At 40.5% G+C, this 25,429-nt stretch overlaps 2 protein-coding genes across 3 annotated transcripts; one reads left to right on the top strand and one right to left on the bottom strand.

Annotated features, from left to right (window-relative positions):
* Nucleotides 1-915: 915 nt before the first annotated feature.
* Nucleotides 916-14,028, top strand: nsmaf (neutral sphingomyelinase (N-SMase) activation associated factor). Of its 2 annotated transcripts, none has more exons than XM_029457414.1 (31): nucleotides 916-1,055; nucleotides 2,779-2,865; nucleotides 3,336-3,414; nucleotides 3,515-3,576; nucleotides 3,962-3,998; nucleotides 4,108-4,158; nucleotides 4,752-4,823; nucleotides 4,931-4,978; nucleotides 5,203-5,255; nucleotides 5,394-5,523; nucleotides 5,610-5,681; nucleotides 5,780-5,888; nucleotides 6,242-6,418; nucleotides 6,563-6,642; nucleotides 7,054-7,144; nucleotides 7,656-7,719; nucleotides 7,992-8,043; nucleotides 8,452-8,572; nucleotides 8,717-8,848; nucleotides 8,926-8,968; nucleotides 9,052-9,218; nucleotides 9,735-9,846; nucleotides 10,297-10,355; nucleotides 10,848-10,915; nucleotides 10,999-11,066; nucleotides 11,149-11,272; nucleotides 11,418-11,501; nucleotides 11,668-11,818; nucleotides 12,697-12,799; nucleotides 13,047-13,156; nucleotides 13,340-14,028. In XM_029457414.1, the coding sequence occupies exons 1-31, from the start codon at nucleotides 1,018-1,020 to the stop codon at nucleotides 13,432-13,434; spliced, it is 2,739 nt and encodes a 912-aa protein (XP_029313274.1). In that variant the 5' UTR covers nucleotides 916-1,017; the 3' UTR covers nucleotides 13,435-14,028. The 2 variants fall into 2 exon arrangements, with proteins under 2 accessions (XP_029313274.1, XP_029313273.1); XM_029457413.1 differs by having other exon boundaries at nucleotides 9,711-9,846.
* Nucleotides 14,029-14,672: 644 nt separating this feature from the next.
* Nucleotides 14,673-24,001, bottom strand: cngb3.1 (cyclic nucleotide gated channel subunit beta 3, tandem duplicate 1). The gene is made up of 18 exons (XM_029458254.1): nucleotides 23,933-24,001; nucleotides 23,354-23,432; nucleotides 22,377-22,629; nucleotides 20,976-21,136; nucleotides 19,788-20,087; nucleotides 19,496-19,704; nucleotides 19,327-19,377; nucleotides 18,591-18,677; nucleotides 18,396-18,460; nucleotides 18,179-18,301; nucleotides 17,689-17,830; nucleotides 17,402-17,561; nucleotides 17,211-17,308; nucleotides 16,960-17,043; nucleotides 16,735-16,853; nucleotides 16,334-16,486; nucleotides 16,072-16,225; nucleotides 14,673-14,779 (listed from the first exon to the last, which is right to left on the bottom strand). The coding sequence occupies exons 1-18, from the start codon at nucleotides 23,999-24,001 to the stop codon at nucleotides 14,774-14,776; spliced, it is 2,313 nt and encodes a 770-aa protein (XP_029314114.1). The 3' UTR covers nucleotides 14,673-14,773.
* Between the last annotated feature and the right edge of the window lie 1,428 nt (nucleotides 24,002-25,429).

Genomic DNA, 25,429 nt, shown 5'->3' with positions numbered 1-25,429 from the left:
TATTAGGGTCCCATTTAGAGTAAAATAGACAATTCGCTACTACGGCAGGTCGCTACTACAGCATTGTCTGGTTTGGGTGTTGTTCGTGTCTCTTTTACAGTGTGTTTTCAGCTGTTGGATGTTAATTGTTACATTTTGGTCACCTAAAATGTATTTTACAGTGTTCAGTTGTACTTTGCTCCACCCTCTCGTGTCACTTCTGGTTCTAAAAAAACAAGATGGCCAACCACCAAACTCAAGGTTGGACAAAACAAGTTTATACAAGTTTATAAAACAAGGTAATAATTATCAGTTGCAGCCCTACTTCAGAAAGAGAAACTGCTTCTTAAATGTAGTCTATACTCTTAGAAGTAAAAAAACAAAAAAAGTCAGGATATCTCAAACTTCTTGTATTATTATTAGTTTTTAATCCATCCCTCATGAGTCCAAGAACTTTACAGAAGTGCAATGCTAAATCACTGGAGTGCCCCTTGAAGGTGTGGCTTTCCTCTTTGGCTTTTTTTTGCACTTATATTGTGAAAATAACATCCCTCAATAAACAAATAAATACAAATAAAAACCTAAAATGAAAAACATGGATGAAACTGGCACATTTGGCCTACAAACATGTACATGTCCTATAGATGAACATATGACTGGGTATTTAGATTTAGTAGTTACAGTCCCTCAATACACTGCAACACCTTTCAAAACATTCATCAAACATACAATCATGATGTATTTTTGATAGGCCTACATAACACATACATTTAGGCAAAAAGCATTCTGCCGTTTCTTAAAAACTTCTAAAAAATACTATCATGTCATTTTGTTTTTGCTAAAATAATGTTACATTTTGTTAGGTAGTTATGGTATCCCAAAAAAGAGTCAGAGTGAACCCTCGTCTTTCTTTTGTAACGGTATCGTTTGTCTCAGGGGCAGTCACGTGGGGTCCAGCAAGTTTCCGTGTTTACAGAGATGTGAACAGACTGTGTCTGGTCGGTGCTTCTTCAGTTCTTAGGAGGATGGTGTGCAGTCATGGCTTTTTTAAAGACTCAAGAACGAACTAAAGAAAGGTTTGTGCTGCTTCTCCTGCTGTTGACGTGACATTATTTCAGATAGTGGAGGTCATTCTGTGGCTTTTGGGCGAGCTCCGCAGTTGCAGTGACTGTGGATGAATCCCATTATACCGTCAGGCTGGGCCACTCAGCTAATGAGAGCTTCACTGTCAGCTGTGTGATGCACTCTTATTATTGAAGGCACAATGAATGGCCTCGGCGAGGAGCAGTAATTTAGTCTGTGTGCTATTGATAACGCAATGAATTACATGTCTATTCATAGCAAATCGTTATATGTCCAATGTCTTCTCCATTTGAACACGTACAACCTATTTTAAATCCTGGTGTGACTTTCTATAACCTTAAAGATGCATCCTCATGAGGCTATATCTGACCTAACGGGAGCAACAATATCCACGTACAACTGATCCGAGTCTCCCCACAGAGCAATATATCAAACAAAGTGCATAATGGAGCATATAGTGGCCATTGTGCACAAATGGAAAAAGTAATATCCTATTGAATAAGTCCTTGGTGAGTTATAGCCTATATATGTTCCAAATGTACCAGAAGATTCATCTCTTAAAAGCTTTTAAATGGTGTTCCACGTGGCTCTGTCCTTAAGTGAGGCATTATATTTCCAGACTGAAGTTACTCAGTGCGGTGTGACAGGGCTGCACTTTGCCTGGAAGAAGAATTGAGGACTCAAGTGCGGTTTGTTTGCAGACCAGTTGTTAAAATGTCCATTGCAATGTAGAAATCTCCTCTATGACTTCACATGATTCACGTTTCTCTCCTTGATTCCGAAACCTCAACTCAAATTTAACATCTGTAAACTTCGCAGTCCGGAACTCGTGAGAATATTTTATTTTTATGGAGGTCATATGAGGCCAGGGATTGCTGTGGCTGTTGCTGAATGAATAGCTGATAGGGAAGACACTGCATTTTATAATGACATTGTCAAATAAACTATATTTAAAGGAAACTTCAGGTCTATATCAAAAGCTCCCTAACATTTTTCAAATAAACCTTCACTCAAAAATGTGCTTTATTGTCACTTCTCTTGAATGTTTCTCTGGACCAAGCGTGTCCGTACAAGCATGCTTTTGTGACATTACATTTGGAAGCTAAAAGGTCCAATATGCAATTTTAGAAATGAGACGTGGAAGCATTAAGTTCCCAGCACATATTTTAAAGAACATTATTTTCAATGAACTAGGAGACATCTTTGCAGTTTTAACTTTTAAAATGAAAAATGTTTGTATATTCATAGAATCTGGAATCAAATAACCTGTTGTAGCTAACTTCATAAGGATCTAGTTCCTGGGCAACATGGCGGCTAACTAAACAGCTAATCTGCACACACCTGTTTGTTTACATGTGATTAAACCTGAGTGGTATTTCCCAATGCCTATTACAAAGGTGGCAAGTGCAAAGTTAGCACCACCCATTTGAGAATAAGACCAAAGTGGAAAAATATTGGAATTTCCCTTTAATGTGGATCAGTGGCAAATACCAAATCTGGTGAATATGGTCAGTATCGACACCGATACTACTCAGATTGGTGCATCACTAATTTAAACATTGTTGTTTGTCCAGTGGGAACAACTTGAACATTTGGGATTTCTGGTAATTGTGGATGTGAAATCCTGCATTTTTATTTGAGTGGTAGATTAACACTGCAGCTGCCATGTTACAGGAGTCTCATGTTATCTCACACTCTTCTCTTGTTTTCCTCTAGATTTTCACTCCTGTTGCTGGATTTGGAGGAATATTATTTTGAACAGCACACTGCATACCATGTGACAACAAGTTCAAACAAGGAGAGGTAATTTAGATTGTTAAAGAATGTGCTATGTGTCTACAACAAGTAACATTCGTCACCTATATGTGACGTAGATGTGACTATATGAATGTGGTTTCTCTGAATAGCGGCATGGGTTCACCAGTTTCTTTTATCTGATCACCAAAGCTGTGATGCCAAACCCCAATAGTGTGTAAAAAAAACAGAATAAGTTGTAAACCCTCCGACATGCTTGTAGCACTTTATTGTATTTATCAAGGGTTTGCAGCTACTGGTGTTTAGAGGAAGTCTTTAAAGCTTGTGGCGGTTGTGCTGGCCTGTAAGGAGCAGCTGTTCAAACATCATCTTATTCTGTTCTGAAGTCTTGCGCAAACTAAAGAAAGTTACAAGCCTCTCAGAACAAGTTATTCAGACAATTTAAATGTTATTGTCATATCAAAGCAGGTGGAGTGTGTGAAACATTACAAGCTAACATTAGCCATGTTCTCTTCCAGAAAAGTCAGAGGCTCACTCAAGGTCTGTTCCAGATCTGTCATATTTGATCCAGAGGATGTTGCAGAGCCAATTCTAAAGGTTTGCATTGATGTTATATTGTTCAGTGTGTGTCTGTTTTACACTGGATATAATAAACAGATCCTTGTAAATACATAATTATTTGTCTCTCTCCCTGCAGATTCTTCTTCGAGACTGTAAGAAGATCGAGTTTGTGGAGAGACGGAACCTCCCTTCCAAAGAGTGAGGATGTTTCTTCCGTAGCTCAGTTGACACACTGATGTTTGTTCAGTTTGTCGAACTGGATTGGTAACTTCAGGACATACAAATGTTAAGCTTTACTTGGAAACACATTTTGAAAGCAACATCTATAAATACTTGAGCTTTATATATCTTCTCATGTAAAACAAACGGTGCTCGTGGTTTGTGGGTGACAGACTCAGATAGTTATGTTTGGAACATATTTAATGTTGGTTATTCTGTGTTGAGCAAAATCCCCAAATTTAATTTCAGTGTTTTAATTTGTAATTAAGTTTTAGTTGGAAGCTTTCCCTAAAATAAAGTAACGTAAGTAAAGAAATGAACTACGTTGACTTTCCTCATATTTTAACTTGTGTTTTCCTCACAGGCCGAGACCATCTGTCATCTCTATTTCATGTGCACAGGTGGGTCATCAGGGAATAGCATGTTGTTATGTTGTATTACTGTGAGTTGTTTCTGTTGTGTATTATTTGTCGTGACAGCTTTTCAAAATCATTTTCTCTTTAATTTCAGGCTATTTACATCAAAGAGAGTAATGTCATAGCACCTTACAGAAATGAAAGGGTGAGTAGACCGAACCTCGTCGGGGTTCTCCTCTGATGTTGAGGAGCCAGAAGCTGTTTGCAAAGACTCGACTGAGCGCTTTATGTTTGTCTGTAGTATGAAAACATATTCATACAAATGTGGAAGTCTGTGCATTCATCATGTTCTAGTCTGGCTTTAATGGTCTCAGCTTGAAAAGGGTAAAGGTCCTGTTGAGTTTAAATAGTGTGTCAAACGCACACAATACAGTCACGCATGAGTTATCGAAGCCTCAGATAAAATGTGGATGTGAGACATTTGAAAACGACAAGGTTGAGTCTTTATTGCACAAGTTCTGTTGTCGGGCTGATTCTCACACTCAAACCACAGCATTTCACAAAATGCTTTATTGTCTTCCTATTGCATGCAAGAGGCAGACATTTATCTTTGGTTTGCACGTGCACAATCTGCTATACTTGACTGTGAGAACTGAATCAATATTAAATAAATGGATATAAAATGCTTTGTGCAGAGGTGGCAAGCTGGCGTCAAAAAGTGTCTGTCCTTACTGATTAAGATATATTTTATGGCAATTCAATAATAAATGAAATGCTTAAACTTCTCATTTTTGACAGGGGGAAAAGAAAGTGACTTTTCAGTTGGAAGGCTGGAGTAAAACAGAAGATGTGGTTCAAACGTTACTGCAGGTACGTAGCTTCTCCCCAACGATAGTGGCTCACATGAAATTGGATTTTTGCTGCTCTGGTATGTGCTGGTGTTGCTCTGCTCATTTCGACTCTGGTACATTTTGCAGCTCCACAGGGCGTCCTGTCTGGAAAAGCTCGGAGACCAGACTGCTATGGTGAGTCAATCAATACTTAAAGTTCAACCACACGGGGGGCGTCTCAAGTCTGAAACATGATGAAATGATGAGAATTAAAAGCACGAATGATCCCTTCTGCTTCTTGTACTTTATTCCACATAATCTTCCTTCCTTCAGTGCACGAGTCTTTCTCTAATTGTTAACTGATGGTGTCCATCATATAATCATCGGGGATCAAACGCACAGTTCTTGTGTATTTATAGATTGCAGCCAATTTACAATCACGACTGGCGAGGTCATCTTTTGACAAAAACTGGTATGTTCACTTTAACACTTTGATTCACATTTCACTGTCTGTTACACCACACACACGTATGTAATGATTAAAACAGTTCTAGTATTAATAATGTCAGTTGGAGTATGCAGCTGGATGAAACAATGTTGTGATGTAAAGCTTTCAGAGTGTCGCTGAGAAGCCTCACATGGAGTGTGCGGTGGAGAGGGTCACGCCTCTGGTGTCCAATCCGGGCCACATCTGCATCACGGATGAAAGCCTCTACTTCCAGCCTCTCAATGGATATCCGGTGAGCCGCCACATCTGAGTGGACATGCTGAGTTCTGTTATTGAGCTGAGGTACTAATATCATGTTTATATGACTTGTCATTTCAGGAACATGTGACTCAAATCCAACTCCACAGAGTCAGGAGAATCTACAAAAGACGACATGGTCTCAGACCCCTGGTGAGTACAACGAGTAAGAGTTGGTAATTAAATAATAATGTCATCAATGACGCTCAAATAATAAAAATAAGTTTGTGTGCATGTCTCTCCTCCCCCAGGGTCTCGAGGTGTTCTGTACTGAGAATGATTTCTGCTCTGACATCTACCTGAAGTTTTACAACACGGCTGACAGAGATGAAATCTACTACTACATCGCTACTTTCCTGGGTGAGGAAACTCTGTGACGCAGTGTCTCCAGTTCCTGAACACTCTTGTGTCTTTAAAAACTATAAGCTCAAACGTATTGCAGTTTTATGGATGGAAGTTAGTTTCCCTGTGCACCCTTTGCAGACTTGTGTAATAAAACAGCTTTCATGTCAACTCTACTGGCCTTCAAATAGTCACTAAAAACAAATATACAATGATGTAACCATGCTTTCAGAGGAAGGATTCACACTCCTGTGATGGCTTACATGAGGATCAGCTGTCAGCATTGGCCAACATGTTTTGGCATTGGCCTTTGCAAACCATTATTTGTGAAACCCCATAACACATGAATACTTAATTTCCTCCTTGCTCAGAGAACCACATAACGGAGCACACAGCAGAGAGTTACATGCTGCAGTGGCAGCGCGGCCATCTGAGCAACTACCAGTATCTTCTTCACCTCAACAACCTGGCTGACCGCAGCTGCAATGACCTCTCCCAGTATCCCGTCTTCCCCTGGGTAATCGCTGACTACACCAGCGCGCAGTTGGGTGGGTCAACAGCAGAGAAATACACACAGATCAATTTGTACTTATCATCCAGTTGTTCTCATAACTGATGTTGATATTGGGCTATAGTCGGATGTATTAAACTTGCATCAGTAGCTAATAGTCAGAACTTCTCCTATTTCACAGATATGACAAATGCTGCCACGTTCAGGGACCTGAGCAAACCTGTGGGAGCCTTAAACAAAGAGCGGCTAGACCGACTGCTGGTGAGACTCTGTAGTTGTATGATTGCTACATATTGCTTTTGTACTGTGATGTGCAAATTCACAAAGAATGTTCTGCCACCAACTCTCTAAAGACGCTGTCAGTGTGTGTGGATATTAACACTTAGCTTTGTGAATTTGGACTGTTTTTGCAATGAGGCTCATTTGCTTAGGAGGCCAGTTTAGCTGCATATGTGTGCATATCACCTGATGTAAATACATGCAAATAGCAAGAGTACACTGAGGCAACTTTCTTGGCAGCACAGTTAGGGGTGTATTTCGTATTTACTTTGCAGCCGCAAACACAGTTTTTTCTTGTCTTATTTGTTCAGGTTTGTTGGCCACAGGATCTGTGCAATCCTTTTGTGAACTCACTCTTCAGGATCAGTAAACACAGAGTTGTCTTGTTCACAGGCTCGCTACAGAGGCATGCCTGAACCTCGCTTCATGTTCGGCAGTCACTACTCCTCTCCAGGCTACGTCCTCTTCTACCTGGTCAGAGTCGGTATGTCGCACACTTCCATCATTAAAGCTACAGCGTGTATGAGAGCAGAGTACGCACGGCAGCACATTGAGGGTGTTTATCTTTATACTCGTCTGTACTGTAAGAATACTGTCTCTGTTATAGGTTGAGGTTCTCAAATTCTTATTTTTACATCCAAAACTTACCTTTAAAAACTACAACATGAACATGTTTTAGATTTAATACTATTAAATATTATAATTCATCTTGGAGCCATTTGGTCAACCTCAGTATGACTGACATAGTTTCAGCCTGTAGACAAACCATGTCGTCCAAAACCTACAGAAGATACATTAACAATAATATAATAATTATCACATTGTCTTGATTTCCTTTTTTAATTTCTGTGGAGCCTCTTTCACAGCAGCTGTTAACATGTTCTCCTGCAGTAATCTAGAGACTAGTTACACTGTCTGTTAATACGTAGCCGCCGTCTTTGCTCCAACTGAAAATGAAGGTAATATTTTGTTGATGCTTATTGTCTTGTCTGCAGCTCCAGAGCACATGCTGTGTCTCCAGAATGGCCGCTATGACCATGCAGATCGCATGTTTAATAGGTACTTTATTTCTACGTCAATGTTGATGAACCATTAAATGTATGATGTCATCAATCCCAAATCAGTTTCTCTCATGTGTTGGTGTTGAAATAGTGACGGACACTTTAACACGAAGATATTTCTTGATACTTTACATGTTTGTTTTTCTTCTAAAAGTGTTGTATTTAAATGTAATCTTTAAATTATAACACAGTATTGCATAAAGGACTTATGATTGAATATAGTATTATTTTGCACGTTGGTATTTACTGACCTGCATTGATTTCTTACAGCATAGGTGATACATGGAAGAACTGCTTAGAGGGGGCAACTGACTTCAAAGAGGTAAGATATGTACATGTCAGTTAGTAACTGCTGTCATATTTAACAAACCTTTACCTAGAAGTGTCTATAAGATGTTCAGTGCTTTGTTCACCAACATGTTCATGGTGATGGGTGTGAAATCAGATATATATATATATATATATATATATATATATATATATATATATATATATATATATATATATATATATATATATATATATATATATATATATATATATATATATATATATATATATATATATATATATATATATATATATATATATATATATATATATATAAAAATAATAAATAAATAAATAAATAGTCTGCTAATTTAGTATTCTGAGTGTCTTAATTGGTTTCTGTTGAAGAATGTGTTTTATGACTGCTTTGCTTTGTATGAATGTCTTTCCTGTGACGCAGTTGATTCCAGAGTTTTATGGGAATGACTGCAGCTTTCTTGAAAACAAACGGAGTCTTGGTTTGGGCAGAAGGCAGAACGGAAGCTTAGTCGGGGATGTTGTTGTCCCACCGTGGGCCTCAGGTAACTTCCTCTCATGTGGTCATGGTATGCATGTAATCTCTGTTGGACGCCACCTGACAACACAATGTTCTTTTAACAACATTACCGTAACTTTCAGTCCTGTGCTGCTTCATGTTTGCTGTGTCCCGTGTACCATGACTCCAGATACCAGTGACTTTCTTCAAAAGCACAAGACGGCACTGGAGAGTCAGTACGTGTCGGAGCACCTTCATGAGTGGATTGACCTGGTGTTTGGCTTTAAACAGAGAGGCAGTGAAGCTCTCGCAGCCCATAATGGTAAAATAACTGTTTTTGTTTAACATCAAACTCTGCAAACCTGGACAAAGACTCATATTTATCTCATTGTCTTTCAGTGTTTCACCCACTGACCTATGAAGGAGGCATCGACTGCGATAGGTATCAAAGAAAACGACTCACAAATGACTATTAAAGATATTTCACATTTCTTTGTGGAATTAACTTTCCATTTCTCTGAGCAGCATCGAGGATCCTGACCAGAGAATCGCCATGCTGACGCAGATCCTGGAGTTCGGCCAGACGCCCAAACAGCTGTTCACCATCCCTCACCCTCAGAGAATCACCCCAAGGTTTCACAACATAACTCGAAGCCCCAGCAGCAACTCCCCAGTCAGTGAACTCTCTCCAGGTAGAATTGCAGAGACAGTTAAAAAGCAATAGTAAACGAGCCTGCTGTGTGTTCATGTTATAATATTTAATATAATATTAAACCGTCATTCTGACTAATGGTGCTGAGTCACAGCTCGACGTAGAGAAGACCAGTGGTCTGAGTTGTCTGTGAATGCAGCACTTTGTTTTGTGCAGTTAGGAGGCACTTTGTATTTCAGTGAGTCATCACAGTTAGTAGCATGATTCTTGTTTTCACAATCAACCTGTGAAATATTTAATTGAAGCTCTAAACCTATAAACAAAAGGGGGGTCATTATTTTCTCAACTGACATATAATTCCTTTACCAATTTTAACGGGAATTAAAAATTAGTCATAAATAATGTAGTAATCTACTCATAACTGCGGATTTATTTTATTTGCAGTGAATTAATTAAGTACATTGACATAAGCAGCATCCACCACCATGTAACACATTCAAATGTAATCTTTGCCCATTACTTCTTACTGCAGTTATCCCTTTGATCTATTCTGCAGCCTCTCTGAGTGAAGAATCGTCCTTTGAAGACCTGACCGAGGAGAGCAGAAAGTTAGCCTGGGCAAACATTGGAAATCTGAAACCCATCTCCAGCCACAAGATCCATAAAGAGTAAGTCGGGAGGCATCTCTTTGGCTACAGTAATGTAGTCTATGCAGTCTACATGTAACTGAAATAAAAGCTAGAAAGATAAGGAAGTGCTTGCAAAGCTAGAAGGTGGTAGGCAGCTGCAGAAAATGAATAGAAACGTATTCAAATGAATTGTGAGAACATCTGTAGTGGGGGAACAGCAGAGGACAGGTGGCTGCTGTAGAACCACTTCCTCTATTTTAGAAAAAGATAAAAAGAATCTGTAGAGCACTTAATAAAGTGTTTTCTCACATTTCTAAACATTGCACTCCTCAAACATCTCCCCTTTAACTGTATGTGTCTGTTTTGACTTGTGTTAATGTCTGTCACACGAGTAAATTTAGCAAAGTACATCCTGCGCTCTACATTTTCCTTCTGGATATTTATGCATGTGTTTTGTTTTTGTGTAACTGAGTCTTTCTGTTTGTGCAGAGCTGTGACTGGCATCGCTGTGACTCGAGATGGTGCAGCCATCTTCTCCACATCCCAAGGTCTAAAAACAAAATATATACTGATAAATAGAAGAATATCGATTATTATAAAGGTGCAAAAAGGATCAAAGGACAGGCTGACGCTGCAGGATAGTGTTACTACCTGAGATACTCTGATGGTTACAGATTTCACCCAGTAACAATAACCCATCATCATCTAAATGTATCGCAGAGCAGTGCGTGTTGAGCCTGTTCCATAATGCATTAATCTTAGTGACATTGTGTGGTGTGATTTGATATGTGCTCAACAATATGGCCACTCCTGCCTCTAGTGGCCCTCTGGGGTTCCACCATTACCATTATGGTGCAAAGTGATGTCATCGCAGGAAGAATCTCACACGAGAATGACAAAACTAAAAGTTTGAATTTGTTTTCCCATCAGAAGCAGTAAGGGGTTCAAAAGTCACTGATTCCAGTTCAGTTGAAGCTGAAATGAGCACGTTGCTGTAGTGTTTGTTGTGTATCACTCAGCTGTCTCACTCTTTATTCCAGACTCAACACTTAAAATGTTTTCCAAAGAGTTGAAGGACTTCCAGAGAAGCATGTCCTTCTCGAACATGGTATGCAGCTTTATTTACTTTCCACTTCCCCGTCTCTAATCATTCGGCGCTCTCTCTTAACAATGAACTTGGCTATTTTTCAGGCATTATCATCATGTTTGATGCTGGCAGATGGTAAAACTGTGGTGTGTTCTTCCTGGGACAACAATGTGTATGTATAGTTTATAAGGACTTATGATTTTCAGAATGATCTGTATTGCTTCACACTGACCCTCGTGTTTCTCTTCCCGTAGTTATTTCTACTCCATCCCATACGGCAGGCGGCAGGACACACTGATGGGTCATGACGATGCTGTCAGTGAGATGTGTTGGTTTGATGATCGGCTGTACACGGCGTCCTGGGATTCCACCGTCAAGGTAAAGACTAAAGTACTTTAATGAGGTGATGCTATTCTATTATTAGAAACCATGGATTTATCAGGCTAGTTGAGGGACTGTGAACTATGTTAATGGGGTCTGTTTGTGTCTCATTGAGAGGTGACAGTTCCTTTTTGTTTGACAGGTCTGGCAGTGCGCTTCTGATAGCTCATCGAGTCACAAGAGATCCCAGTTTCAGTTACTAGCTGAGTTGGAACATGATGCTGGGGTGAGTGTGGACGCTAACGCTCTATTTAAAGCAGAAGTTTATATTTTAATTAACGCCATTTAAACAGAGGTTATGGAACGTGGTGGAGTCTGAGACTAAACACTGAAAAATAGAAACATGTTTTTTCCTCTTTAAAACCACCTACACCTCTTACACCCGTGTCAAGGTGAATACCATTGGTCTGAATCCAGCGGGTACTCTGCTGGTGTCTGGCTGTAAAGATGGAGCCGTCACCATCTGGGACACCAGCAGCTACGCAACACATCAGCAGGTCCACTGCCACACTGGAACCATCCACCACATGGCCTTTAGTCCTGGTATGTAGAACACCAGCTGTGATGATATTTTATGCACAAAGTATATCATGACCTTTTTTTGACATTTATTTTGTAATATTTCTATGACATACAATACTGTGACATTTTTTATATTGTTATGACGTACTATACTTTGACCTTTTGTAGGAAATCTTTACGACATACTATGACTTTTTTAATGATATTCTCACGACGTACTATACTATGACTTATTTGTCATATTTTATATATTTTCTTAGCAAACTATTCTTCAATCAGGAGAGACTTAATTTTGAGTGGACAGATACTTTTATTACATGGTTCACAATAAAGCTAGAGTTGTGGAGTCATATTTAAGGGGGTAGTGATGCCATACATAGAGGAATATCCCCCTGGAGTCCAGACACTGATGGTGAAGAGAATTAGTGGGACTTCTGAAGGAACGAAGGAACCTTGTGCACTGGATGTGAGGGTGGTGGAGTCGCGTTGGTTTGTACTGAAATAAGAAAAGAACATACTTTGACATTTTTTCGACATTTCTTTTGACATATATTTTGCCTCCGCGCCGGGGACAGCCAAGCATGAGCATGATATCTCAGGAACCCCAGGGAGAGAATGTTTTCATAATCCACTGAATGATGAACTGACTACATTTTGTTGGTCAAATTAAGGTCACTTTGACATCACAAGAATGTCTAATGGGATAAAATTATGACATTTTGTACAGACATGGATGAAAACTGCGACTTGACTGGTTGGTTTTTATTGGTTAGGACTTTTTATGACATTTTCTTATGACAGTCATCGTATGTCATACATAATGACCTCAAGCAAAACATTTACAGTTAACACTTAGTCACCCTGAATAAAGTATTTCTCTCTGATTTGTACATCCTCAGATAGCCGACACGTCCTCAGTGTGGGCGCTGACTCCTGTATGAAGGTTATTGACGTCCAGACAGGAATGGTAATATCGTCTGTGAAAGCTGAGGAGGAGCAGAGGTAAGATCACATCTGCACAAGAGATCACAGCCTTTGAAGCTACTTATACATGACTCTGGCTTTCTAAGTGAGAATTTGTTATACATTTGATTTTTTTCTGCATGTGTTGAATTAGTGGTCAAATGTTTATTCCGACCACCTTTGACTTTGCTTGTGTGTGAGCTCTTAACAACTCTAAGCCATTGAAAAGAAACCATGTATTCACCTGTCGCTGCAAGTCAAAAGGATTTAATGTCTGTGGGTCCAGGTGTTTCTGCTGGGACGGGAACTCTGTGCTGTGTGGGGGGCAGTCTGGTGCCCTCCTGCTGTGGGACCTGCTCAGCAATACTGTCACCCAGAGGATCCCTGCACACTCGGGTACAGCTCACCTGTTTAAACGTCTATGTGCATGTTTTGTTTGCATTTATAGAGTAACAACATTACAGCATTTTAAGTGAACCTTTTGTAATAATGCTAAAGGGTCAATAAAGATCAGTGCATTAAGTAAGGGGCAGACTACTTGAAATCTTTGTACTTACAGAAATGAATGTGTATGCACAGGTGCGGTCACAGCCATGTGGATGAGTGAGCTGTGCTCCACAGTGATCACAGGCGGAGAGGACCGACAGATGATCCTCTGGAAGCTCCAGAGTTAAAGACTGTTCTTCACAATCATCTGCTGAGGAGATAAAGACTTCCAGTGCCTGGACTATACCCGCCAAGTATCCTGCAGAACACATGACCCAACGATCTGACTTTGAACAGAGACTCATTAAACAGTTGCGAGGAGCTGAAAACGTCCAGTATCCCAGAGCAGTTGATGACTTCTCTCTCTCAACTGTTCTCAATCCTAAACAAAAGGTCACATTGAGTCATGTTAGTTCATAGCTATTTGCGTATTAAGAGAAAATGTCCAATTGCAGTTTTGTGCATGAGCAGGAAGTTAAAAAACAGTGTATATGCTTTTTTTTTTTTTTCAAATGTATTATTTGTTAGGATTCATCTTACATTGCTTTTTTATATATTTTTTTTAATTAGCTGTCTGTTTCTTTAGCTTTATGTGCATTTTAATCTGTAAAGTGGACTTAAAATGTCTATCGAAAGCTTCAGGCTGCTCAGGTGTTATCATTATTCAAATAACGCTGCGCTGTGAAAATCTTTCCTGTTTGTCACATTCTGGAAGCTCTTTAGATTAGACAAACATTTTAAAAACATAAACCATTTCTCTGTCAGGCTTAGTGTCTTTCAAACTCTGCTTTCTTGCCTTAATGTTTGCACATCTTCCTTTAATTGTAATGTCCAACAGTAGGTGGAGCTCTTTACCTGTTCAGACTAACTACCTGAGTATAAACTGACTACAGAGGGGCAGCACCCTGAGGTATGGAAGAACTAATAGTAAGAACACTGAGGACACATTTTGTAGTAAACATCTCAACTGTTTTATTCGAAAAATTACAGACAATATACAAACTTTACACAATATTTCAGCCAGTGTTACATTTAGTTCTTGAAAACTTGTTTTACTCGCACGCACGGTGAACGAAGTATAACAAAAACGGAGAAATGTCCCGATGAAGGCTTGGGCTTACTTGTCAGAGTATTATTTATGCGGAAGTGTTTTAAATAGTACGATTTTAGTGGTGTGTTTGACAAGTTGTTTGAGTTTGTAAATGGATGATTTGATGCAGCCCCCATATACTTCCAATTTATCAAGACTGCTCCGTTTTTAGATTCCTCATTCACCGTTCAGGCATGTTAGAAAACCAAAGGTTCATCCACAAGATAACACGGAGCGAGTAATAGATGTACAAATGATAATTGTGGTGAAGTATTCCTTCAACCTTCAGATTGATCATCTTAAATGTAATTTAAGGAAACTATAAAAGTGTACAAGGTGATTAGATTATAATTACAGAAGCCAGTGAAAGTGAAATATACAAAATGATGACGACAGATTTGAAGAGGTAGAGCTCAGCAGCGTCACACATCCCACTCTTATGTCTGAAAAGAAAAAGACAATGTTGCATCTTTAGTAAAAGCTCCAGTGTGTCTGCTGTAAGTTTGGTACCAGTTATTTCATCACTTTATAGCAGGGGTGTCCAAACCTTTTTCACTGAGGGCCACATACAGAAAGATATATGAAGGGCTGGGACACTCACTGGAAGTGAGGTATATTGCCTTAAATATATTGTGTATCTCAAGCTTGTTAAACAAATAAGTTATTGGGCTTGTTAACACATCAACTAGTTAGAAAATGTTATCAACTTTAATTGACTGAATGTATTGAAACATTGAGCTTATTAACATGAATACTGTGTAATATATGTTTTAACGCTCCTATAATGGGAACAGCGTTGCACTCAGTGGGAGCAGTGATGCTGCGCTTTGGACTGAAGGATGCTGCAGGTCAGGAGTAAGTTTGGTGTTTGAGATACGAAGGACATCACAGAGATGCTGTCGCTCATTTTGGTTCTCAATCTGCTTTTGTTCAGAGTTCACAGAACATGTTTGCTCACATATTTGAGAGGGGAAGTGCGCAACATTGAAGTTGCGTAGTTGTGTCTCAAAGAGACGGAGCTTCACACAGAATGCTTTCATGTGCGCAGTAGGCTCTTGTTCAGTGTTGAGAGAGTAAGATCAACTAACCAGGTCTGCCAAACATGGAGGTTCTCTCAGCTCATGAAGAGGTTTGTCCTCTTTCAAAAACGGGTTCATTTCTGATCTCGGGGAATAAAACCGCTGCAGCACGGAGCCGAGACTCAGCCAGTGCACATCAGAACGGTGGAGTGCGTCCCCGTATTCAGCATCGACATCAGACAGGAAAGCTCGAAATTCTCTGTGGTAAAGCCCTCGTGCTCGAATTATGTTGTGGCCTTTAGACTCCTAAGACCAAGCAGCTCTTCCGTAACGCAAAAGTTATCGTCAACTCCCCGCAAAAGAAATTAACAGCTGTGCGGTGTCTGTCGCATCTGTGCTCTCATCACATGCAATCAGTAAACATCTAAAGCACAAGCTTTATCTGACACTTGATGTTTTAAGTCAGCTGACAAGTCAAAACTGTGTTTCTGTGTTAGAACTAAGAAGTACAAAACATTCAAGCACAAGTTTCTATCTGGGCCGTATTCCATTATACTTTTAGAATTTGCTGCGGGCCAATTAAAAATGGACCATGGGCCGCAGTTGGCCCACGGGCCATAGTTTGGACACCCCTGCTTTATAGCCTATTTGTCAACAAGGAATCAAAGTATCCCCGTTATTTCTGTATGAAGAACGCTGCATCACTGAGACTTTACCTTGGCCACATTTCCTTTGCGTAATTTGGCAAAGAGTTTCATTAGCTTGGGTGTTTCTGGTTTTGTTGCAAACGCAAAGCCACCTTTCGGCTTGTCCTCCTTGGCACCCGCAGGTCCTTTGGCACCTGCAGGTCCTTTGGCTTTGGTCAGTTGCCTTCAAACACACAGACACAATCATTGATGAGGTTTTTGTAGGTTGGTGCTGATAAATTACTTATCAAACTTGACAAACAACATCTTTGGTAAACTGTGAATGACTCACTTGCCCTTCCTGGCCAACACTTTCTGAGACTCTGGGTAGTGGATGAGGATATCAAACAAGTCTTTCTTCTCCAGGACAAAAAGGTTAGCAAAGCCGTGCGCTTTCACGTTAGCTGTGCGCCTGTTTCCTCCATCTTTGGCAGACTGTAGTAAACTGTGATAGGGACAGAGGCAGAAATATAGAACATTTCCAGTTCAAATAACATTGGTGTCTTGGGAAAAGTAGGGACAGACAACAGTCAATTTCATGCACTATACAAAACTAGGGTAAAAATATTACACTTGATTTAACTGAAACAAATGCACATGATACTATCATGCCATGGATGATAAGAAGTGGAAGGATAAATGTGTTGATTTGTATGTTGTAGTGGTCACAGAGGAAACTAAGCACAGACTAACCTGATTTCTCCAAACACACATCCAGCCTTCAGAGTGACAAACACGATACTGTTGTCGGGGCCTCCCACCACCTGCACCGCTCCACTTTTGATGATGTACATCTCTTTACCGATGTCCCCCTGTGGAGGAGAGCACAGGACGGGATCACCATCACACCCATTTGCTTCATGATGATCGCCAACGTTTATCCTTTACACACACACACACACAAATGCACACACTCACTTTCTTCACAACAAAGTCTCCGGGTAAATAGACGATAGACTTGAGCCTCAACAACATGTCCACCAACATCTGCTGATCGCAGCCCTGGAAGAGAAAGTAACTAATTTGTTGCTTTTTTTCTGTGCAGATGCTTCAGTTCCATATTTAAAATGAAAATGTCACTTTCTTTCCTGTCTTAATTATGTTTTGGGATATTATGTGGGAGGCTTTGTTATTGTCCTGACCAGAGGACACAGTGAATGCTGAGTCACCTGAAACAGGGCGATCTTCTGGAAGGTTGTCAGGTTGATGTCGACAGCGATGGCAGTTCTCATCACCAGAGGCATCTTGTCCAGCAGCTCAGACTCATCTGGAGAGGACATGCATATCTCAACATACAGTTGGAATCAAAAGCATCTATTGTCATTAATATGAGTCCGAAACCATTAAACCAGAGACTTACCCAGCATGCCCTGAGCTGCCCAGGTGTAGTTGTACCAGGTCCGGACTCTGTTCTGCACCTCCTTGGGGATCGTGTAGGTGTTCATGTAGTCAACACAGCCGTCCATCGAGGCCCGGTAATATGTCTTACCTGCTGTTGCTGCTCCGATGACGTCTCTCATCTGAGAGAAGGAAAGACAGATGGAGAGAGTTGAACTGGAACACATTGTGAAGAAAAGCTTTTTGGTACTGCGTGCAATATGATGATAGTTGTCACACGATAACGTTATGAATAAAACTTCCTCCTACCTGTCCAATCAAACTGGAGAACACAAAGACGCCGATGAAAAAGTTACACATCTGAAAGGTAATCTCAAAGACGGTAACAGGCTCTGGAAGACCCCCGATGTTGATCAGACTGCGGACTGCATAGTAGTAACAACGCAGGTACCTGTGGAAGCCCAGGGTACATCTTCATTTAGATAAAAAGACACTTCAATGACTTTATGATAATGTTTTCTCTGTTCAACAACACAGTGAATTCAAAGTAAAACATACAAAAGGTCCAAAGGCAATAAACATCAAATTATACATGTTTCCTCCTTAAACAAAACTGGGTCAGATTAGGTTGTTGCTATAACGGGTTTGTATGACATTGCTTGGGATCTTTGAGAATTGCACGTTTAATCCTTTTGTGAACTTTCCCATCAGCGTTGTTTCTAAAGGTCTCTGTGGTGTTGAAACACCAACGTCTATAATCATAAACATCACAAACAACGAGACAAAGAAAAGTACATACGCGGTGCCATTTCCATCATACACCCATGTGGTCGTCGCAAGACCCTGGTGTATTGAGGCAACATAGAAAAAACAGGCGTTGAGGTGGAGAACATAGAGCAGGTAACCTGTGGTGCGAATTACTCTGCGTTAGAAAGAGAGTGGTACAAAAAGGGTTAGATGGAACTGAACTGATCTGTGTGTGGAATAAGTGTCATTTAGTTGCAAATAGCATTTACCTCCAGATGTAAGCCTTGGCCATGACGCTCTCAAGTCGATCGCTAAACTCAAAGAAGGACTCGATCTAGAACACACGAGGAAACAAACTGGTGAGGGACTGGACAGGAAATAAGAAGCCTATTCAAACAAAAATATATTTCTCTCTGTTTTTATTTATTTCTATCATTAGTAAAAACGATCCGTCCGCTACTCACCCTGATGAAGCGGTTGAGTCGGTATATGGAGGAGAATTGAAAGTGCAGGCAGAGAAGGTCCAACGGCAGGACGCTGATGACATCAGTCTAAAATGAGAGGAATTTAAAAAACTTTGTTTTACGTTTCACAACATGTTCTGTTCCTTTGAGGTTACAGTGAGTGGTAGATTTAGTTAAATGTCATGATTTAATCCCCATAAGTCCCAAAAAAATAGTTACTTTGCAAAGACATACACAGTGGTTGAAGAAGTATCAAGATCATTTACTTAAGTAAAAAGTACAACATTGTAAAAATACTCCATTACAAGTAAAAATCCTTCATTTAAAATTCAACTTTAGTAAAAGCACTGATATATTGCATATATGACATTAGATAGTACTGATGCATCAAAGCAACCTCGGGGTTTAACAATTATTCTAATTAAATGTAACCAAACTCATTGGACATCTGAAATGTGACACGCGGCCCCAAACAAACACTGTTTTTTTAATAAGGTCACAAGTCAAAAAGGTTGCAACCAACTACTGGTTTAATCCTGAACAATGTTTATTCTATAATGTTATCATAGGTTTACAGTGAGAACAGCTGTCAGATAAATGTAGTGAAAATACGATATGACCCTACAAAATGTAGTCGAGTGAAAGTATAAAGGAGGCATACAATGGAAATTTCAGGAACTTGAGTAAATGTACTAAATGTTACTTTCCACCAGTGGACATAACATTACAGTCTCACCTTAAATCTCTGTGATTGCCGATAATGTACTTTAGACATCGCTCTGTCTTTCTGCAGGGGAATTACACACAGTGTTACAGTTCAGCTGGGTTTAAGAATATTATTATTATTATAACACTTAAAGCCACATTTTACTAAAAGTGATGCTTCATAATGCTTTGTGACTTACAATAATGTCTCCGGCTTTGACAAACTGCAGTCGAGGCTGCCAAATCAAGATGTCAATAACATATACTGCATCACTAAGAATGTCTAAAAGTATCCAGTAGAGGTTGGCTCTTTCGTTATGGTAAGGGAAGGCCAACCGAGCGGTGCAAAACCAAAAATTGTAGTTGATGGCCACCGCCACCACGGCTAACCAGGCAATATACCGACGATCTGGAGGGAGAAAGACAAACACATTTGTGTGTTTATGTTTGATTGATCTCCTCTGTACTGTTCCTCGTGTGCACCTCACCTACCTGTGAAAGGATCAATTGTGTTTCCCAGGATGGTATCCATCTGATTCTCGATTGGACTGAAGAGGACGTCGAAGTAGGAGAAGTTGATGTCTGGCAGCATCCTGGCTTTCTTCGCGGCCTCCTTCGCCAGCCTCTCCTCCTCTGCTTTCGTCTCGGCCTCCAGCCTTTTCTCCTCGTCCTTTTTCTTCTTCTCCTCTGCCTTTTTGGCTGCCACTTCTGCCTTCTTTTTATCGGCTTCTTCTTTTGCTATTCGCTCCTCCTCCTTCAATCTGATGTAGTCGTCCTTCATCAGAATGGGTGCTGACCAGGCAAAGAGAGAGGCGAAAGGTTAAACGTTTGTGTGCTAAATGTCTAACTTTGACTGAATAGACCTTAAAAATCAAGACTATTGTTCGGCAGCTCAGGTCCTTCACATGCTTCTTGGATCCGCTCCCTACCACATTTTTAAAGTATCTCAGGTATCAGAAATTGTTAACTGCTCAGTTATATTTTGAAAAACTTAAAACAGCAAACCATCAGTAAACCACTTCTGAAGAAAAGCAACCTCAATGCAACAGGTATTGTTCACTACAGGTACACCATTCCTCAGCAAAACCGTTTATTCTTAACCTAATAAGTATCTAACATCAAACAACCCTCTAGAAAGTTGAATCAGGTTTTTCATCTCACCATAGCACAGAAACTGCACTCAAAGTTGTGAACGATCTACGGACTCTAATAAACCAGCTGTTCTTGTGCTGCTGGATCTCAGTGCCGCTCTCGACACTGTTGACAAAAGCATTTTACTGGAGAGGTTCGAAAAATGGGTCGGCCTCTCTGATTCAAAACATATGTAGAGAAAAGGTTGTTCTTTGTGTCCACTGGAGACTTTGCTTCAGGCACAGTGGGTGTTTTGTGTGGAGTGCCTCAAGGTTTGATTCTTGGACCACTACCATTTCATTTCTACATGCTCCCACTCGCACACAGAAACACAAAACAAATGATCATAATTATGCAGATGATTCACAACTGTACGTATCCCTTTCCCCTTACGTCTTAGATCCCATACACTCCCTAACTCAGTGGATTGATGATATTCATTTATGGATGTCAAATAACTTTAAACCGAACAAAGACGAAACAGAAATACTCATCTCTTCATGTTATTATGTACACATTTGTTTTCTGTCTTTGTATGTCCATACGTACTGACAGGTGGGGTGAGTTCTGGCGAAGTGGCGTAAGGGTCTATGGCTTTCTGTTTGAGCGTCTCTCTTCGCTCTCTTAGCGTCTTGATCACATTTCTGAGCATGTCATCGGTGTAACGGAAGTAGACAACAGGTGGAGGAGGAGAAGGAGGGGCCTCTTCACTGAAAACAGGAAGCAAAAGGGAAACAAAGAAAAGTGAATAGTGTAGAAAAGATGACTTTCATTTAGAGAGGAAGGAAGTGAGGGTGGCTGAACTGGAGAATAATATTTAGCGATAAGATAAAGGTTGGCAATAAATGTGGCAATTGTGAAAGTATAGTTCATGTTATTATTGTGAGTATTATTCTGCTGAGATAGAAAAAAAGCAAATGGACACACAATCCTATATCAGCTCTGCAAACAAGTTGGATTTCCTATCCACTTTCATCTAAACCTCATTTTAAAAAGAACATCCATGTTATTATCGCTGTAATTGCAAAGAAATAAATCAATTGGAACCATTTCCAACTTGCATGTGAACGCTCCCCTGATTGTTCTCAGTCACAAATACCACTAATCTCCTAATCTACTTTGCTCGGAGTCACATGCTGCAAGTCAGTGTTACATGGCTGCTGTTACTGCACATACAGCACGTCTGTCCCTGTGCTCATTGTGAGGCTAAAGCAATGGAGGTACAGCTATGCAGACCTTGCAACCACTCAGAGTAATCTGTCCTTCTGCACTTTTGTTCAAAATGTTTGCTTGGGAAGTGAAATATAATGCTTTAAGTTTTTGTAATTGTGTAAATTGTGTTTGCTACAAAGTCAGATAAATAAAGCTGATACTCAGATACCTGGAAAAATGAGGAGTTCCTGAAATAAACAGAGCTCAAGCTCCAGGCTCACGATATTCTTAGTCCTGTCAAGTTCATTTGTATACTTAGGCTACTAATCACCGTTAAGAGTCTCATCTAGCTTTACATTTGTACTACAATAAAGCACATTATTAAAAAAACCCAAATGTCATTCTTTAATGGATTTAAAAAAAATGTTCCAATAGAAATATCTTCTCTATAATCTCATGTATCAGTACTCTAGTAATATCTGCACTAACATTCCTGCAGGTGTGAGTGTTTTGTTCATTTCTTTAGTTTCACCCCTAACCCATTTGATGATGTTGTACTTTGTGCAATGATAATAAAGAAATTATATTCTAAATGTGGGATTGTGACTAAAAAGCAATGGTGTTCTCAAATCTGCATTGAAAGAAAATCTGAATTACAGTCTTGTAATGTATAGCATAAAGTAACTTTCAAAAGCTTGAAATGTCAGAACTGATATGTCCATCCATCACATATACCCACTTAACCTCTGCAGGGTCGCAGGGGACTGGAGCCTGTATGAGCCAGTGGTGCATTCTTACCCCTCAGCCCCCTCGGGATTGGCTGGGGCGGCGGCGGCAGCTGGGGCGGCGGTGTCAGCAGCTGGGGCAGCGGCGGCAGCTGGGGCGGCAGTGGCAGCAGCTGGGGCAGCAGCTGGAGCGGCAGCTGGGGCGGCAGTGGCAGCAGCTGGGGCAGCAGCTGGGGCGGCAGCTGGGGCAGCAGCTGGGGCGGCAGCTGGGGCAGCAGCTGGGGCGGCAGCTGGGGCAGCGGCGGCAGCTGGGGCAGGAGCTGGAGCTGGAAGAAAAATATAGCAGCACACTGATATCAAAATGGGTGATCATGCACAGGACAAAAAGTAGAGACACCTCAACATTTTCAATCTGATCATTTGCATTACCACAGACTGTGGATGCTTTTAAAACACGCCTAAAAATGCATCTTTTTAACAGAGCATTTTGCACTTTAACCATTTTAAAGTGTTGTCTTGTCTGTCTATCAAATGTTTTTATTTTATTTTTTTAAATGTATATTTTGCTCATTGTTTTTACTCTGTAGCACTTTGAGTTTTGTTTATGCAAATGAAAAGTGCGCTTATAAATAAAATGTATTATTATTATTATTATTATTATTATTATTATTATTATTATTACTGTAACATAACCTCCTCTCACCTTTTTATTCAGTAAAAATAAAATCACTTAAAAATATGTGAGGGGGATGTACAGCTCCAGAATATGCATGAGACATTTCCTCTGCTATATAAATTCTGATTAAAGTGTACAATTCTAATAACATAAAAGTGCAGTTTAGCATGTATTTCTTTATGATTTCTAATAGAAGTGTATGAAGATGTTGGACAAGACAACTGCTGAAAAGTTCAAACTGTTGTCTGTAGGAAGATATAGTTCTTATTTTAAACAACTGAAATCAAATGGCTCCCATAAGTGAGACTAGTTATTTCACATAAGCAAGATGAATTTGCCAATGATGTGCTTGCTCAAAACAACAGACTTCTCACCTGGCTCTTCCTTCTTGGGTTCATCTTCTTTTTTGTCCTCCTCTTTCTTTTCCTCCTTCTTTTCAGGGGACTTTTCTTCCTGTAAGGAACAATACAGAAAACAGTGTGCAGACTCAAGTGGACAAACACTGTATTGAGACAAATATGACACAACCCAACCTTCAGTTGTAAACCTCATTTAGCATACTGTGGATCCAAATGTGTCAAAGTGCTAAATGCGACAGCAACAAATCCAGTCCAAGGATTCAAATTTGATATTAGTTAATGATTAAATTGTGCACACAATTACACTTGTAGTTCCTCAGTTTCAGGAAAAATAATGCCAGCCCAGCATCCCCCTGAAAAAGCAACAGTAAATCCCCTCATGCTGTCCCACACGCCCTGCTGAAGTGGCAGTGACAGCTCTTCATTAGTGCCAAGCTGCTTCACAGGCTTTTACTGTTCTGACTCACCTGCCATGAACTGGAATGTACGAGCAGGTAAGGAAAGTAAAATGTCCTGATTATACAAATAGTAAAGAAATGTCCTTTGTGGTCCACAGTTTTATATTGCAGATATTAGAAAAAGGTCAGGCCTTACCTTAGCTGGTAGAGTTGGGGTGGAAGGTGGGGTTGGAGGTTGGGCAGGGGGAGGCTCAGGAGCCCCCATCAACTTTTTAAACCTGCTGAACATAGCGGGGCTCGGTGTGGGCTACAGCAAACAGGCCTGCACATCCACTTCTCCTGAAGACGCTTTCTAAAGTGCTGCTCGGATCCTTAAAAGCCTCCCGGGACGATGTGCAGTCTGTCTCATCTAATCAACAGACTGAGGCAATTCAATTTCTTAGAACGATTAATTCCCTCTGGGCACTCCCCTTCCTTCCGCAGTCAACACCAGATCAGCAATCACAGCCGCAGATCACTGGCAAGCAAGACAACCGTCCTCTGGCAGTGTTGACTCCGGTCCAGAGACCATTTAGAGAGCCCACTCAAGTGTGTCTTAATAACCAAATATTAATGAATTACTGTAAATCAAAGAAGTTTGGCAGATGGGATATATTTTCATAATTACAAACTGATCATTTTGCCATTAAGTTTATTGAAATAAATAAAACCACCTCTCTGCATTTCAGTGCATATTCCAATATATTTGAAATCATGTGATAAAACATGGATTACATGGTAGTAACTGGAAAGTATCCGGTGAAAAATGAAGACTGCCGGGGTTATTTCAGTCCGCTCTGTCTGCAGAGTTCAAGCACAGAGACCACTTAGTTAATTAACTCTTCCCTGTCTGGCTAAAGGGATTAGCTTGCTCTCTCTCTCTCTCTCTCTCTCTCTCTCTCTCTCTCTCTCTCTCTCTCTCTCTCTCTCTCTCTCTCTCTCTCTCTCTCTCTCTCTCTCTCTCCCTCTCTCTCGGTGCATGCTGGGAGTTTGGTTGTGTGAGTGAGAGCTGAGCGGGTGCTATTTCGATACTTTCTTTTTGTTTATTTATTTAATAATGGGTTTGATTTAACTTAGTTCATTGGTGACAGTTTGATTTTGTTTAGTTTTTGGTGCTTTTTGGTGGAAAGATTCTGTCTGGATGTAAATCTCAGTTACCGAAGTACGTAGTGTCTTACCGAAGACAGCTTTATATGATACTTAATAACCGAGATGCAGAGCTCAACCTCCGCTTCCACGTTAAAGTAGATGATTATGAATACGTGATATTTGCTACTTCATCGGTGATGAAATGTTTTGGTTGCGGGGAGGAGGGACACACCGCGAGAGCCTGTCCGAAGCGCGGGGATCCAGCTCCGTCTGGTCCTGGAGGAGCGGCTGCTGCTGCCCCGGCGGGGGGCTCTTCGCCGGGAGTGGCCACGGCTTCGGAGGAGGGCTCTCTGCTGGGGCGGCCGGTGGCGCCGCGTCCAGACGCGCAGCTGCTGTGTCCAGCTTTGTGCATGGGATAGGTGGTGTTAATTCACTTGGTGTGGTGGAAAAAAATGGGGAAAAAAAAGAAGAAGAAAAAGAGGGAGAGAGAGTGCAGGGGTAGTAAATGAGGTGGGTGGTACAGAGGAGGTGGGTGAGGTAAGAGTAGAAGAGGTAAAGGAAGTGG

This window comes from Cottoperca gobio, chromosome 20 (assembly GCF_900634415.1).
Source record: "Cottoperca gobio chromosome 20, fCotGob3.1, whole genome shotgun sequence".
Taxonomy (NCBI): domain Eukaryota; kingdom Metazoa; phylum Chordata; class Actinopteri; order Perciformes; family Bovichtidae; genus Cottoperca; species Cottoperca gobio.
This window is presented reverse-complemented; position numbering and strand designations above follow the sequence as displayed.

Bases quoted from the DNA above. Each gene is read 5' to 3' on its own strand.
- nsmaf (XM_029457413.1), top strand. From the start codon at position 1,018: ATGGCTTTTTTAAAGACTCAAGAACGAACTAAAGAAAG. The intron at 6,419-6,562 runs GTGGGTCAACAG...CCTATTTCACAG, and splicing joins CTACACCAGCGCGCAGTTGG to ATATGACAAATGCTGCCACG. The intron at 11,819-12,696 runs GTATGTAGAACA...GTACATCCTCAG, and splicing joins CCACATGGCCTTTAGTCCTG to ATAGCCGACACGTCCTCAGT.
- cngb3.1 (XM_029458254.1), bottom strand. From the start codon at position 24,001: ATGGGGGCTCCTGAGCCTCCCCCTGCCCAACCTCCAACCCCACCTTCC. The intron at 23,433-23,932 runs GTAAGGCCTGAC...TGTTCCTTACAG, and splicing joins CCCCAACTCTACCAGCTAAG to GAAGAAAAGTCCCCTGAAAA. The intron at 17,309-17,401 runs GTAAGTCTCTGG...TGTCCTCTCCAG, and splicing joins GGCAGCTCAGGGCATGCTGG to ATGAGTCTGAGCTGCTGGAC.